Source organism: Chiloscyllium plagiosum, unplaced genomic scaffold (assembly GCF_037043375.1).
Source record: "Chiloscyllium plagiosum isolate Xiang-an unplaced genomic scaffold, Cpla_swu_hap1 HiC_scaffold_43, whole genome shotgun sequence".
Lineage (NCBI taxonomy): Eukaryota > Metazoa > Chordata > Chondrichthyes > Orectolobiformes > Hemiscylliidae > Chiloscyllium > Chiloscyllium plagiosum.
Window position 1 is genome coordinate 3175698 of NW_028270181.1, and position 17330 is coordinate 3193027.

Consider the following 17330-nt stretch of genomic DNA (forward strand, 5'->3'; position numbering starts at 1 on the left):
GCCAGGATTATCTTTCATAGAACAGTACAGCACAGTACAGGCACTTCAGCCATCGATGTATCAACCTTTTTTATCCTTTTCTAAAATCAGACTAACTTACATACCCTTTATTGTACTATCTTCCATGTGCCTATAAGAGTCGCTTAAATATCTCTAATACATCTGACTCTACTATCACTGCTGACAGTGCATTCCACACACCCATCTCACTCTGCGTAAAGAACCTCCCTCTGACATCTCCCCTAAACCTTCCTCCAATCACCTTAAAATTATGTCCCATCATGCTAGACATTTCTCCCATGGGAAAAAGTATCTGGCTATCCATTCTATTTATGCCTCTCATTATCTTGCACACCTCTATCAAGTCATCTCTCATTCAGAATCCTGTATTCTGCATTCACATTCAAGTGCATCACTTCACACGTTTCCGGGTTAAACTCCATCTGCCACTTATCAGCCCAGTTCTGCATCCTGTCAACATCCCTTTGCAACCTACAGCACCCACCCACACTACCCACAACACCAGCAACCTTTCTGTCATCAGCAAACTTACTAACCTACCCTTCAGCTTCCTCATCCAAGTCATTTATAAAAATCACAAAGAGCAGAGGTCACAGAACAGATCCCTGTGGAATATCGCTGGTCACCGAGCTCCAGGCTGAAGACTTACCATCTACCACCACCCTCTGTCTTATATGGGCCAGCCAATTTTGTATCTAGACTGCCAGATTTCCCTGTACCATGCCTCCTTACTTTCTGAATGAACCTACCATGGGGAACCTTATTAAATGCTTTCCTAAAATCCACGTACACCACATCCACTGCTCTACCTTCATCAGTACATTTTGTGACATCCTCAAGAACTCAATAAGGTTTGTGAGGCTTGACCCGCCTCTCACGAAGCCATGCTGACCATCTCTAATCAAATTATGGTTTTCCAAATAATCATAAACCCTGTCTCTCAGTGCTGTTTTCATTGGAGAAAAGAAGGTTTAGGGGTGACTTGATAGAGGTGTACAAGATGATTAGGGGTTTAGATAGGGTTGACCATGAGAACCTTTTTCCACATATGGAGTCAGCTATTACGAGGGGGCATAGCTTTAAATTAAGGGGTGGTAGGTATAGGACAGATGTTAGGGGTAGATTCTTTACTCAGCGAGTCATGAGTTCACGGAATGCCCTGCCAGTAGCAGTGGTGGACTCTCCCTCTTTATGAGCATTTAAACGTGCATTGGATAGGCATATGGAGGATAGGTTAGGTGGGCTTGGATCGGTGCAACATCGAGGGCCAAAGGGCCTGTACTTTTCTATGTTCTAATACTTTGCCCACCACAGATGTAACACTAATTCCTAGGATTATCCCTATTCCCTTTCTTGAACAACCTTCCAATCATCTGGCACTACTTCAGTAAGGATGAAAAGATCATCGTCAAAGGTGCAGCAATCTCTTCCCTCACTTCCTGTAGTAACCTCGTGTGTATCCTATCTGACCCAAGGGATTTATCTATCTTTATGTTTTTCAAAGTTTTCAGCACATCCTCCTTAATAACATGAGCCTGTTTAAGCATATCAGTCTGTTTCACGCTGTCCTCAGAAACGTCAAGGTCCCTATCACTAGTGAATACTGAAGCGAAGTATTCATTAAGGAAATCCCCTACCTCCTCTGACTCCAGGCACAAGTTCCCTCCACTTTCCCTGATTGGCCCTACCCTCGCTTTGGTCATCCTCTTGTTCCTCACGTAAGTGTAGAATACCTTAGGGTTTTCCTTAATCTTATCTGATAAAGTTTTTTCATGACCCCTTCTAGCTCTAAGTCCATTCTTCAGTTCCTTCCTAGCTACCTTGTAACTCTCTAAAGCCCTGTCTAATCCTGACCACTTCAACCTTAAGTAAGCTTCCTTCTTTCTCTTGACTAGATGTTCCACATCCTTTGTCACCCAAGCTTCTTTCAACCTACCATCCCTTCCTTTTTGTTTCAGTGGGACAAAACTGTCCAACACTATCAGCAAGTGCTTCCTAAACAACCTCCACATTTCTGTCATGCACTTCCGAGAATATGCAGGCACCCCAGTTCCTGCCTAATAGTATTGTAATTCCCCTCCTCCAATTAAATACTTTCCCATACTGCCTGCTCCTATCCCTCTCCATGAGTATAGTAATGATCAGGGAGTTGTGATCATTATCACTGCACTGTTCTCCCACTGAGAAATTTGACACCTAGCATGGTTTGTTGCCAAGCACCAAATCCAATATGGCCTCCCCTCTTGTCAGCCTATCGAAATATTGTGTCAGGAATCCTTCCTGGACACATCTGAAAAAACTGCTCCATTGATACTATTTGAACTAAGGAAGTTCCAATCAATATTAGGGAAGTTAAAGTCACCCATGACAACAACCCTATTACTTCTGCACCTTTCCAAAATTTGCTCCTCCGTGTCTCTGTTGCTATCTAAAACCTGGAACATCCAACAACCATTCCTGCCCCTGTGATATCCAAGTCTTTATCATGCACAACATCATAGTTCCAAGTACTCATCACCTTTGTTCCTGATACTTCTTGCATTAAAATAGACACTTCAATCCATCACATTGACTGCGCCTCTGCCCTATCGAATGTCTATCCCTCCTCATGGACACTCTGCATGCTGTATCTGGCTGTTCACTACCTATTCCATCATCTGATTCGTAGCTGTGGTTGCAACCCCCTTTGATAAGGGGCCCAAAGTTGTTCATAGTATTCCATCGGTGGTCTGACTAACACCTGGATATAATGCTAATAAAAATTCCCAACTTTTATATGCCATTTCCTTTGAATTAAATATTCATTTGCCTGCATTATTACCTGAACCTGGATGCTAGGTTTTTGAGATTCATGGACAAGGACTGTGAAATCTTTTAGCTCTGCAGTTTTTCACAGTCTTTCTCCATTTAATTAATATTCAGCTCCTCTATTCTTCCTGCTAAATGTATAATCTCTCAGTTTCCCGCATTACATTGTTAGTCTTTTATGGCATAATGCCAGGGTCAACAAGTTAACGCACCATTAATGATGGGTGGTGTATAATACCACATTATACCAACCCCCAAACATCAGGCCTTATTACATGATCTGCTATCATACACACTACCCATTGTTAACCCCTATTTGTCCACTTATTGCTGTTCATTCTCCCAGGCTGATATTTGGACAAAGAAATGGGTAACAGTTCTTCTCTCTCTATCTCCACCTATCATTTACTCTTTAACTCCTCCTCCCAACCTATCTTCTGCACAAAACTTTTCCTGAGCAACATCAGTCCTAAGGAAGGGTCACTGGACCCGAAACTTTAACTCTGATTTCTCTACTGATGCTGCCAGATCCGCTGAGCCTTTCCAATAATTTCAGTTTTCCTTATAGTTTAACATGCTTTTCAAGATCAATAGGAAAACATTGTTTACCCACCAGTTGCAAAGTTCCAAATGTGCAATTGCGGGATGTCACCTCAGGATCACTCCTATTGATGAAAGCGGACTTCTTGAGTGTTAGGATAAGATTAGACACAGTGCCCCTGATCTCAGACTAGATGGAAAGATCTGATTTAATGTAACAAAGTGGCAGAAGGGTGATTGATTTACAGGACATTCAGGCTGATCATGGCATTATCCTGCACATCTCTGACTGATAACTGTCACATCACAAGATATTTCTGTCCCCATTACACTCAGTAAAGTTACATGAGTCCTTTGGGAGTGTGGGGAGGAGTTTGGGGATTTAAAGGTTGGATCACTTGGTTGACAGAAACCAGTGCCAGTACCTCTGTTATTCACAAACTACATCAATAATTTGAATGAAGGATCCAATATATAGTATATAAATTTGCTGATATCACCAAGATTTGCAGAAAGTTAGGATCATAAAGGTATAGGAGCAGAATTAGGCTGATCAGCTAGTCTACTCTGCCATTCAATCATGGCTGATGTGTTCCTCATGCCTTCTCCCCACAACCCTTGAACCTCTCACTAATCTCTATCTCTCTTAAATACACTCAATGACTTGTCCTCCACAGCCATCTGCAGCAAAGAGTTCCACAAATTCATCACTCTCTGACTGAAGAAATTCCTCATCTCAGTGCTAAAGGGTTGACCCTTCATTCTGAGGCTGTGCTCTCAAGTCCTAGTCTCTCCTACTAGTGGAAACATCTTCTCTATGTCTACTCTATCCAGGCCTCTCAATATCCTGTAAGTTTCAATCAGATCCCTCTTCATCCTTCTGAATTCCAGAGTCCCATCCAGAGTCCTCAACCATTCCTCATATGACATGCTCTTCATCCCTGGGATCATTCTCAAATCTTCAGACCACCTTAGAAAAAGGACCCAAAACCACTCTATTTCAAATATGGTCTGACCAGAGCCTTCTACAGCCTCAGCAATACATTTCTAATAGTTTTCTCACCCTCTTGAAATGAAGGTCAACATTGATTCTGCTTTCTGAACTGCCAACTAAACATGCATGTTAACCTCAAGAGAAACCTGAACTCTAACCGCTTTGCGCTTCAGATTTCTGAAGCCTTTCCATGTGTACAATAAAAACGATCTATGGCTATTCTTGCTGTCAAAATGTATAACCTCAATTTGCCACACTATTCCATTCTGCCACTTCCTTGCCCACTCACCCAGGATATCCAAATTCTGCTGCAGCCTCTGTGCTTCCTTCACCAATCCTTGTCTCATCTACAAACTCGCAATAACATGAATTGCTATAGTCCCAACAATGAAATCCAAAGACATCATGTCCACTGGATCACCTTTTCTCCTTTGTCTAATTAGTTCGTTAGCTCCTGTAAGAATTCGAAATGTGAGCTTTGTCAGAAACATTAAAGCAGCATTTTATATCAGTGGGGAAAGACTGCAGAACTCGAGGGTGCAGAGGGATTTGAGAGTTTTAGTACATGACACAAAGTTTAGGCTGGAGGTGCAACAAGCAATTAAGAGGGTAGATGAATAGTGTAATTTATTGCAAGGGAATGGAACATAAGCTTCGGGTTGTTTTCCTCCAGATAATTTTGGTTTCCTTATTTAAGACAGACTTAAACCCCTTACATTGCTGGTTGAGAGAATGTTCACTCAACTGATGCTTGTTTTTCTTTAGTTGGGACTGGGAGCAAGGTAAGGTGGGATAGGTCAGGTTTGTGTTCAGTGGACTTTGGAAGGATAAAGGGTGATCTTATTGAAACATAAGAATTCAAGAGGGTTTGAGAGGGTAAATGTTGAAAGGATGTTTCCCCTTATAAACCAGTTAAGCATTATGGAATGCAGAAAGATCACCATCAAGATGGGATTGTTTTTCTGAAGGATTTTAGCTTCTGAAACAACAGAGGAGGCTGGGTCATTGAATTTGTTCAAGGCTGAGTTAGATAAATTCCTAACAGACAAGGCATTCAACTGTAGGTGGAATTTTTGATAGATTCTGAAATCTGATTTTGTCTGAGATTTTCAGTGCTTGCTTTATGTCCAGATTTTCAAACAGGAAAGTGGAGCGAGATCACAACCCAGATCAGCCATGATCTCATTGACTGGGAGGAGCAAGCTTGAGGAGCCAAAGGCCATCCAAACCACCCCCTACCCATCTCCCCATTCCAAGGACCTTTGCATGTACTGTTAACATCAAACACAATTTACATAGGAAGTCCCATCATAAATGATGTGCATGGGAATTTATAACATTGCTAGTTGCCAAGAACATAACAGAAGGCTTTGCCAGCAGGGTGGTGGTTTTTAATGTTATGATGATTGAGACAGGAAGATGGCAGAATGAACAGAAGGAACTTGTTGGGAAGTGGGATATTACAGATTTAGTGTAATTTGGTGGTATATTCAATGGGCCAAAGGGTCTCATCTGTCATGTATGATTGTATTGAGTCTCAACATGTGACTGGTAGCTTCAACCAGGGGTTGACAGCATCAGCAACACATCTGGAACACAATCGATGGAATGAGTGAAATCAGTCAGTCATTTGAAACTCCTGATCTTTATGGTTGCCCCCCACCCCAGCTCCCTCCTGAGAAAGTGAGTGGACTGAGTGAACTACCAGGTTTGTAAAATTGCTGCACGGTGGCCCAGTGGTTAGCACTGCTGCCTTACAGCGCCAGAGACCCGGGTTCAATTCCCGCCTCAGGCGACTAACTGTGTGGAGTTTGCACATTCTCCCTGTGTCTGCGTGGGTTTCCTCCGGGTGCTCCGGTTTCCTCCCACAGTCCAAAGATGTGCAGGTCAGGTGAATTGGCCATGCTAAATTGCTCGTAGTGTTAGGTAGGGTGTAAATGTAAGGGTATGGGTGGGTTGCGCTTCGGCGGGTCGGTGTGGGCTTGTTGGGCCGGAGGGCCTGTTTCCACACTGTAATCTAATCTAATCTAATCTAATCTAATCTAATCATGTTGACTGCAGAATCCATCATTTAACTGGATATAGAGTTCAGAACCAGAATACAGGTGTAACTGCCATTATGAACATCCATCCCTATAGGATATGCCTAGCAATGTAACAAATCATATACAGACTGCTCTGATTTACAAAAACAGCCAAATACCATACTCAATAAAAATACCTCCATCACCCTGAGATAACCACATACAGACAGCCATTATAATACTCTTTCATAAACAGAAATGTCCAAAATTCAAGACCCTTCTTTCCCTGGACAGTTTTGTCAGAACTCAGGTCAGGCAACAAACTATTGGAAACAATGACTTTTCTTAAGTTGGCTCCTCTTCCTTCACCTCCCTGTTCAACAATAAAACTAGAAATTTGGAACTGGTGAGGATTGGAAAGTCTAAACTCTGACTATTCACACTGGCTGACCAAGGCAGCAATGTTTATCATATTTTAAAACAGGGAAGAAATTCTGGATGATACAGTCCACCAATTTCTCAGCAACAAACCCAAACAAGCAGACAAAACCCTAGCCACTCTCCCCTACATGAAAGACTTCTTGGAAATGACTGCCAGATTACTCAGACCTCTGGCATCATGGTGGTCCACAAACACACAAAACAGCAGCTAATGAACATGGAAGACCCTATTACAGAGAACAAGTAAAACTAACTTCATTCACAAAATATCTTGCAAGGACTGTAACAAACACGACATTGGACAAATAAGCAGAAAACTAGCAACCAGAATACATGAACATCGACCAGCCACAAAATAACATGACCTACTCTCAAAAAGGGGACATGAGATAGCTTTGGAAATTAGAATTAAGGAGAATCCAAAGGATTTTTACAAATACATTAAGGACAAAAGGGTAACTAGGGAGAGAATAGGGCCCCTCAAAGATCAGCAAGGCGGCCTTTGTGTGGAGCCACAGAAAATGGGGGAATACAAAATGAGTATTTTGCATCAGTATTTACTGTGGAAAAGGATATGGAAGATATAGACTGTAGGGAAATAGATGGTGACATCTTGCAAAATGTCACAGATTACAGAGGAGGAAGCGCTGGATGCCTTGAAATGGGTAAAGGTGGATAAATCCCTGATCAGGTGTACCCGAGAACTCTGTGGGAAGCTAGAGAAGTGATTGCTTGGCCTCTTGCTGAGATATTTGTATCATCGATAGTCACAGGTGAGGTGCCAGAAGACTGGAGGTTGGCAAACATGGTGCCACTGTTTAAGAAGGGTGGTAAGGACAAGCCAGGGAACTATAGACCAGTGAGCCTAACCTCGGTGGTGGGCAAATTGTTGGAGGGAATCCTGAGGGACAGGATGTACATGTATTTGGAAAGACAAGGACTGATTAGGGATAGTCAACATGGCTTTGTGCATGGGAAATCATGTCTCACAAAATTGATTGAATTTTATGAAGAAGTAACAAAGATGATTGATGAGGGCAGAGCGGTAGATGTGATCTATATGGACTGCAGTAAGGCATTCGACAAGGTTCCCCATAGGAGACTGATTAGCAAGGTTAGATCTCATGGAATACAGGGAGAACTAGCCATTTGGATACAGAACTGGCTCAAAGGTAGAAGACAGAGGGTGATGGTGGAGGGTTGTTTTTCAGACTGGAGGCCTGTGACCAGTGGAATGATACAAGGATCAGCGCTAAGTCCTCTACTTTTTGTCATTTACATAAATGATTTGGGTGCAAGCAAAAGAGGTACAGTTAGTAAGTTTGCAGATGACACCAAAATTGGAGGTGTAGTGGACAGCAAAGAGGGTTACCTCAGATTACAACAGGATCTGGACCAGATGGGCCAATGGGCTGAGAAGTGGCAGATGGAGTTTAATTCAGATAAATGTGAGGTGCTGCATTTTGGGAAAGCAAATCTTAGCAGGACTTATACACTTCATGGTAAGTTCCTAGGGAGTGTTGCTGAACAAAGAGATCTTGGAGTGCATGTTCATAGATCCTTGAAAGTGGAGTCGCAGGTAGATAGGATAGTGAAGACGGCGTTTGGTATGCTTTCCTTTATTGGTCAGAGTATTGAGTAGAGGAGTTGGGAGGTCATGTTGCGTCTGTACAGGACATTGGTTAGGCCACTTTTGGAATATTGCGTGCAGTTCTGGTCTTCTTCCTATCGGAAAGATGTTGTGAAACTTGAAAGGGTTCAGAAAAGATTTACAAGGATGTTGCCAGGGTTGGAGGATCTGAGCTACAGGGAGAGGCTTAACACGCTGGGGCTGTTTTCCCTGGAGTGTCGAAGGCTGAGGGGTGACCTTATAGAGGCTTACAAAATTATGAGGGGCATGGATAGGGTAAATAGGCAAAGTCTTTTCCCTGGGGTTGGGGAGTCCAGAATGAGAGAGCATAGATTTAGGGTGAGAGGGGAAAGATATAAAAGAGACCTAAGGGGCAACATTTTCACACACAGGGTGGTGCGGGTATGGAATGAGCTGCCAGAGGAAATGGTGGAGGCTGGTACAATTGCAACATTTAAGAGGCATTTGGATGGGTATATGAATTGGAAGGGTTTGGAGGGATATGGGCCGGGTGCTGGCAGGTGGGACAAGATTGGGTTGGAATATCTGGTTAGCATGGACAGGTTGGACCAAAGGGTCTGTTTCCATCTCTATGACTCTCGTATCTTTACATACAGATGAGGAAGGACACCAATTCGACTGGGACAACACATCCATCCTAGGACAAGCCGAACAGAGAAACGCATGAGAATTCCTAGAAGCATGGCCTCCAACCGGAACTCTAACAACAAACACATTGACTTGGATTCCATTTACCACCCCCCTGAGAAAAAGAACAAGAAATGACATCACCATAGGAATTATGTCACCACAGGAAACGACATCACTAACCAGAGGAAACTCAAACATATAAACAGAAAACGGGCTACACCACCAGTGCTTCATTCGGAGGCTCTCTGATGATGTTACCCAGTCTGACGTGTCTGAAAACGAACAAATCCAGAATCTCAGCCTGAGCTAAAAAATTTCTCAAAACTCGCTAAGAAATTTGCAGGACGTTGAAATAAAATATTAAAGAGCATTGCCATTGCTTAAATCTCAGAAACTAAGGGTCCAGCTCAAACGGGATTCATCAGCAACACAGCAATGTTCATTTCAAAGTAAATGGACCACTAAGGATTTGTAAGTTTGGAAATGGATCTACACTGTCCTGCAGTATCCTGGTTTGCAAGACTCTGATTTGCTCTGATAACAGCAAATTCCAACCAGAGTTACAGACTGGACCTCTCCATAAACATGTAATGCACTCAAGAATGTTGGCACCAGGGCTGCTAAACAAGAATCTCTCCACCTCAGATGCACTGTAAGACTGAAATAGAAACTGGAGGGCAGCTCTGAGGAGACATTTGGAAAGAAATGTATTTATTGCATCAAAAATTAATGTCCCATTTACAACAGCACATTGTTTTCCTTTTACAGCAGGCTGCAAAATAATCAGCACGGAAACCCAATCCAGTAAACAGGAATTGGCAGAGACAAAATTTAGCTGAGAGAGGAAGAAGGTGGTGAGGGAATTGTGCATAAAGACTCCATATCACCACTGCTCATCTCCACTTGTATTAGGTACAACAGCAGTTAGGTACTCCTTTTTCGAAAGAGACATCAAATCCCAAAGTCTCTCAATCTCCAAAGTTTACAATCAGAATGTGAGGCTGATGACACAAGGATTAAATTATGCCATTCATTCTGGGATTTCATGCATTGGTTGGATAATTCTCAGGATTTGAATTTATGATGCAGGCCTGAGGTGGAGATCAGTGACTTTGAATTGAGTAGCTTGAGATGACTTACTCCCTTCGCTGATCAGGTAATAAAATCCAAAACGCAAAAAAAAACTGACATTTTGCAAATGTTTTAAAAACCCTCTCCCACCCACCCCCACCAAAGCCCTTGCTGACAATCAGAAGCTTTCACCTAGAGTCTGCAAAGGAGTCCAGCAGAGAATTTAAATCATTAGAAATGTTAAGCATTCACACAAGTTTGAGTGAATAAGATAGCTTATTTTTCATTCACAAACCTATTGACATTTAAGGACCTAATTAACAGACAGAACGAAAAAAGGCTGTTGTACAACATGAAATGATTATTTCAGGTGTGTATAAAAATAATTTCCAGAAAGTCGAACCATGTTAGCAAAGCCACAAATTGGATTTTGTTCAATTTATTGAGTTGAAAGCTTGTGTATCAGGAGCTTGCTCTTTCATACATCCAACCACACTCAGTGCATTTCTTTTCATCTCCTCATACACAAGGAACACAGCAATACCAGTGTTGAAAAGATAGCTCTCATATAAGATTCTAAATCATATACATTATACTGTACTATTAATTCCTTACATTACATCAGTATTAACAAGTTAGCCACATGCCCATGTTGCCTCTGTGGCAGCTCCTGACAGACAGGACCCTTGTTTACTCCCAAGATTGTTGGGCCCATTGAGAAGCATCTCTTGTCGTGTAAACAGCTCGGCCCCACCCAAACCCCATACACCCCCAAAGTTTAGCTGAGTAGCTGTCGAATCTCTTTGTGCATGTGGCAGAGAAAGTCCACGTATGAGGCTCCACCATTCACACTCTTATCCTCCATGAGAAAGTGTTTGAAGAGCAGCTCCATTTTGTCATCTTGCTTCACAATCATGAGCTGCAAGAAGAAGTTGACAAATCAGAGGGAAAGAACCTGAATTTCAATAGTGTACCAGCACAAACTGACCATTTCATAAAGCACCTTCGCATTAATGGGTCCATCTTGAAAATCAGTCATCACAATGTGGGGAAAATACAACTACAAAATTCTGCACTGCAAGCTCTCCAAGCAATAACAAGCAAGTGTGCACATGCGCAAGAGAAAAAGTGTGCCTGTGCGTGCGCACGCACGCGTGTGTGTGTGTGTGTGTGTGTGTGTGTGTGTGTGAGACACACACACACAGAGACAGAGAAAGAGAAAGACAGAGAGAAAAAGAGACAGTGTGAGGAGGGTTGAGGAGTAAATGTAGATTGGGAATCTGGAATAGCTCATTGTTTTTCTTTCAAAAGTATCTTAGGATTTTTTACTTGAGTCTAAAAGGACAGATATGGACGAATACATCAGCTAATGCGGCACTCTCTCATCATAACCCTAAAGTGTTAACTTTCAAATCTGACTTGTTCTTATGGTTTTTGAAGGAAATAACAACTTTAATCACTCTTAAGGGTTCGATGAATACACTGCCCTTGACAATGTTACACAATAGCTCCAGCTCTCAGATAGAGAGACTCTAAATGGACAATGAGTTTGCAATGCACCTTGTGAAATGGATCACAGTCAATTCACCTGATTAATTGGGATCACTAGAAGGTCAGCCAGCAGTCTTTGAGTACTGAAAGCATTTTCAGAATGGTTCCCACCCTGACATTTCACATTCGTTAATGTATCTTTGGGAATTCAGCAATGAGTAACCAACCACCTGATTCAGTGAAGCCTCTCCACCATCGATAAGGCACAAATTAGAAGTGTGATAGAGTACTCCCCACTTGCCTGGATGAGTGCAGTTCCAAGAACACTGAAGAACCTTGGCACTATCCAGGACAAAACAGCAGTTTGATTGGTATCACATCCACAAACATCCACTCTCCATTCACCACCAATGCTTAGTAGTAACTGTGTATACCAGCTACAAGATTTCAGAAATTCACCAAGGGTTCTTAGTCAACACCTTCCAAACCCACAAATGCTACCATCTGGAAGGACAAGGACAACTAGGGATGGGCAATAAATTCTGGCCCAAGCTAGCAATGCTCACATCCTGTGAATAAATTTTTAAAAAAAACTTTGCACATCCTGTGCTGTCTCCAATAGTGATTATATTTATATCTGAAGTGTGTTGTCATGCTGTTATAATGTCTCAAAGCACTTCATTAATACACATCATAAAATCTAATGAAAACCAGCAACGTATGCTGTACAATTGAGCAAGGACAGGGTCACCTTGAGGGAGCTGATGTCAGCTTCTGATGTGAACTGTACCTGGCAGAGACAGAGAGCTGCTCGTCATCATGTTACATCTGCTTACCCCCACCTAACACTAGGGACAGCAGGAGGCAGCCCATGTGTTGCTTTGCAAGAGAAAGGAAGAGGTGACTGTGCTCTGAACTGGAAGACTGATATTCCTACAGCAAGTTGTAAATGGCAGGCTGCAAAGTAGTTCTTGCACCTGGAAGCTGAGTAGTACAAAACATGACACATTTCATGTCACCTCGCCCTTTAGATTCAATCCCTCATTGTTTATCCAGTTATTCAAACCATAATGACTGGGGGCAAATGAAAAAGAATACATCACTACAGTAAGCAATGGATTAATAAGGTATTGTTAATTATAAAATGCTGGATTTCATTTACCTTCATAAACCTGGGTCTCTGAGCACGTATCATATCAACCATGGATCGTAATTTTTTTGAGCAAGGATTATCCAGCATTGGTAGAGCAGTCTGACAAACAAACAAAGCCAAAAATCAAAACAACCCACATCTAATCAAAGAGCACTTCTATTTTTACTGAACTCAATTGAGAAATTCATAACATCATATTTATTTGTAACAGAATTTCTTTTCAATTAGTTTGTACATCTATTAAAATGAATGAATAAATAAATTTTATTCTTCAGCATTCACATATTTAACATTATTCACAACCTAAATTCAAACTATTGATAATACAGCTGCAATGAATGTAACATCAGTTTGAATGCTCATCGTTGCTAAAGGCATATTGTAAATCTGGACTTGGCTCTGAATTTAGTTCCAAAGTTAGTTCATGCCCTTACGTTATCATAACAAACTAGGATCAGTTAACTCTGAACAAAAGCGGAGCTACTTCAAATCAATGCTCCGCTTGTGCAAATGACATCCAAAATACAGCTGCATTATTATAAACATCCACAGCAATAAAGAAATAAACCAGTTTGCTCCCTTCCAAACCTGAGAAAGGTCATTTTTTGCTTGTGTATCTGACAATAACAAACTCCAAGTTAGAAGTGTAAAGTTCACAATATATTGCAAAAGCCTTGACACCCTGGACAGGCTTTGTCATCGTAGAAAATGTTCCACAGTCAAAAGCCAGTCCATAGCTCATATAGGAGTCAAATTTCTCACAAAACCGGTCCATAATTCATAGCAGTTAAATTTCTCAACTCAGGAAATTTGCGCTTGTATCAATGCTTCAGATTCCCATAACTCTAACCAAGACCATTCAACACAGTATTAAGCAAAAGCACACCTACAAGAATAAGATGGGTGTGATTCACTTTCATCTGAAACTCACCATTGCAGAATCAATCTGTCCAAATGACTGCACGTTAAAGATACTCTGGATGAGGTCGTGCTGTGTATTCATTCCAACCCAAATGAAAAGGTTCAATCCATTCTCCAACAGGTAGATACCACCCTTTGATAATCGCTCCTCTGAGCAACGAATGGCCACTGGGAAGTCATCACTATCCACATCCATTTTGTGCTGAGAAGACAAAGAGGCAACATTACAGTCACAAAAAGATTTTTTTTAAGAAAAGATTATGAGTATTAATTTTATCAACCAAACATTTCTATCATTTACCACAATAATTTTATCATTGAATAGACTGAGGTGGATGCTCATTTAGTTCCTGTTGCCTATACACAAGAAAAAAGAACTTGCATTTTTTTAAAACACTTTTCAGGAACTCAGAGCATTTGGCTGTGACTGACTTCCATGAAGTACTTCTGAAGTGCAGTCACTCATGAATACGTGAAACATGGCAGCCAACTTGTACACACAAACCCAGCAATTGTTTTTAAAGCAGAGTTAATGGAGAATAAAGATTGGACATAATAATGGGAGACCCAACTTCTACTTTGCTGCTCTCTGAAGAATGCCTTGCAACCTTTTACCTCCAACTGGGGGCAAATAACCTCAGTTTAACATCACCATCAGTGCAACACTCCCCGAATGCAACTCTAGATTGACACGTAAAGTGTCCCAAGTTTCTACGTGAAAAATGCTCACGTTGTAGAATCTTAATTGTTCTATTCTTATCCAAGTCACTTGCTCCCAGCAAAATAGAATGGAAAACAGAAAAGGATGCAACTGCACGCTCAGCATCTGTCAAAGACAAAGCAGTTTTGGGTAGTTTGCTATTCATCAGAAAGCACCCAAATATGTTGACCTGCAGATTCTGAATTTGAGAACACTCAGGATCAAATAAGGCCAATTTAGACCACGTTACCCCTGCAATATCTTCAATTCTGAACTGAAACTGAATATGACATTCAAACCTGGAGCAGACCAACTTCCCTCAACCTGTCACAATTTACACAGGGTGGCCCAACTGTGCTTGCCATTCGCACACTTTTCTTATGGGTACAGCAACTGAAGCGGCCTGCTCGAAATGAGTAACATGAAATTTAACAAAAATATTCCTGGAGTATTTTCTACACATCGAGGTCATCAAATTTTAACATCACATGCTGAGAGATGATCTTCAAAATTTTAACTTCCTTTACTGTAGTTTTTAGACTGACAGAATAGACATTTATGCCACACTCCTCACAATCAGATGTCTCAAAGTGCTTTACATGCAATGATGACAATGCTGTAATGCAAGAACAGCTCATTAATTGCTTACTCACCACAGGTAAAAGCCTAGGATAGAAGAACACATTGGTTTCTGCTACATCCATAGATGTGACAAGTTGACGGATATAGGCGCGATCATCAGTGGAGATCTCAGTTCCAGGCTGCAGGACATCACTCTTCAATACACAGTTCAGGTACACAGGCAGTAGCTTCATGCACTCAGGCAGGATCAACTAGGAGAAAGATGCAGCAAGTGAAAAAAACAACAATGGCAAAGCTCAGTGTAGGTTCACCAGAGTGGGGGGATGAGGTGGCACTAGAAATAAGACAGCGAGTGTGTCACGAGTGTCAAGAATTTTGGGGGGCTTTTTGGATAGCCAAGCAGTCATTTGACCAAAGTTTCAACAGTTGAGAAGGAATATCTGAGTGAATGATGAAATTACTTCCATTGGTTACTAAGGTGGTCATGAGTATATGGACATTTACCATAGCCACAAGACCTTTTTTTAAAATATTGAATCCCTTCTGTGTGGAAACAAGCCCTTCGGCCAAACAAGTCCATATCGACCCTCAGAGGATCAACCTACCCAGACACATTCCCCTACTCTATTGCTCTACATTTTACCCATGACTAATGCACCAAACCTACACATCCCGATACAATGGGCCATTTAGCATGACAATTCACCTAACCTGCACATCTTTGGATTGTGGGAGGAAACCGGAGCACCCAGAGGAAACCCACGCAGATACAGGGAGAATGTGCAAACTCCACACAGAAAGTCGCCCAAGGCTGGAATCAAACCCGGGTCCCTGGCGCTGCGAGGCAGCAGTGCTAACCGCTGAGCCACTGTGCTGCCCCCACTTAAAATGTGTATAGGTGACAATCCAAAATTCTTTGCCTTGCACTGAGCAGGATTAGGATGGAAGGAACATAACGTTTAAATCCTGTACTAGCTAGTAATTATTCATAGCTACAAAATCTGAGGGACAAGTTAGGGGACAATTAGTTTACTCAAGGAATTCACAAAGCAGCAACTACATTTGAATCATCATAACTGAAAATGCAGCATTTGAGTCATCCTGAGACACTGCATAAATACAAGCTCCTTATTTCTCTGAAGGACAGATTTGCAATTATGTAGCATTTTTCACCTCAGCACGCTGTGTTTTGCTGATATAACACTTGAAATGTAGTCACTGAAGTCATAAAAGGATGCATAGCAAACAATCTGCACAGTAAGATCCCAGATAGGGCAATGTAACTACACACAGGGAATGGCTGGAATATGAGATTCTCTGCCAATCACTGCTGCAGCAAAATCCACAAAATCTTTACAAAGAGAAAGCTAACACACAAATTCGAAGCTGAAATAGACCATTCAGCCCATTCAATCTGTTCTGCTATTGTAAAAGATCATGGCTGATGCGTGTGTTTTGAATTCCACATTCCCATCTACCCTCTGCCTTAAAAAGTCTGTAAGGTCTCACAATCTTAAAAAATTTCCCCTGATCCCAGCCTGAAAAGGGAAACCCCTCAATTTGAGAGCAGTGCTCCTTAGTTCTGGACTGACTCTCAAGAAGAAACATTACATCCACTTTGGTCGAGATCATTCAGGATTATTATATATAATCAAATCCCCTCTCACTTTAAATTTGTATAAACTAGCCCAGTTTGTCTAACCTATAAGACAACTTGCTCATTCCAGTTATCAATTAGTAAACCTTCCCCGAACTGTCCCCAATATATTTATGTCCTTCTAAAACAGCAGAGTATTCGAGTTGCGTTTTCACTGATGGTCTATATAATTGCAGTATGGCATCCTATTCAGGGAACCCGAAAGGTTAAATTGCAATATATTTCTCACCCATAACAAGATGTTTTGGACAAGTAGTGTCCCTATAATAAACAAGTCAATGAATATTGCTAAGTAATAGCTGGAGAATAAATTAGCAACCACTGCTCCTAGGTGTCAGTGTAATTCACATTTCAACCTAACAAAATCTATTCCAGTCTTTTTCCAACTGCAACCCCGCTCCCAAGAATAGATATGTGAAATATGAAGGGTAGTCACTCTTCATATTACATTAGTCTCAATTACTAAATCATATGCAAACTTGTTATTTTACAAGGAGCACAAACAAACATTTAATAATAATCAACGACACATCTTACATCAATAGCTCTCTCAAATTTAACTTTCAAACACGGATAGTAACTGAATTAATAAAAATTTCAATGATAATGCTGCAAACATTTTTTGATTCTCAACTTATAAACACAG

At 41.3% G+C, this 17330-nt stretch overlaps 1 protein-coding gene across 2 annotated transcripts in view; it reads right to left on the reverse strand.

Moving 5' to 3' along the window:
• Positions 1 to 9799: 9799 nt before the first annotated feature.
• Positions 9800 to 17330, reverse strand: part of LOC122541948 (protein transport protein Sec24C-like) — a 74150-nt gene continuing 66619 nt past the window's right edge. For both annotated transcript variants that reach the window (XM_087982433.1, XM_087982432.1), the window contains 4 exons: positions 15099 to 15278; positions 13756 to 13947; positions 12834 to 12923; positions 9800 to 11099 (listed from right to left, as the gene is read on the reverse strand). In XM_087982433.1, coding sequence (XP_087838559.1) covers positions 10959 to 11099; positions 12834 to 12923; positions 13756 to 13947; positions 15099 to 15278 — 603 coding nt within the window. In that variant the 3' untranslated portion in view covers positions 9800 to 10958. The remainder of the gene's footprint in view (positions 11100 to 12833; positions 12924 to 13755; positions 13948 to 15098; positions 15279 to 17330) is intronic.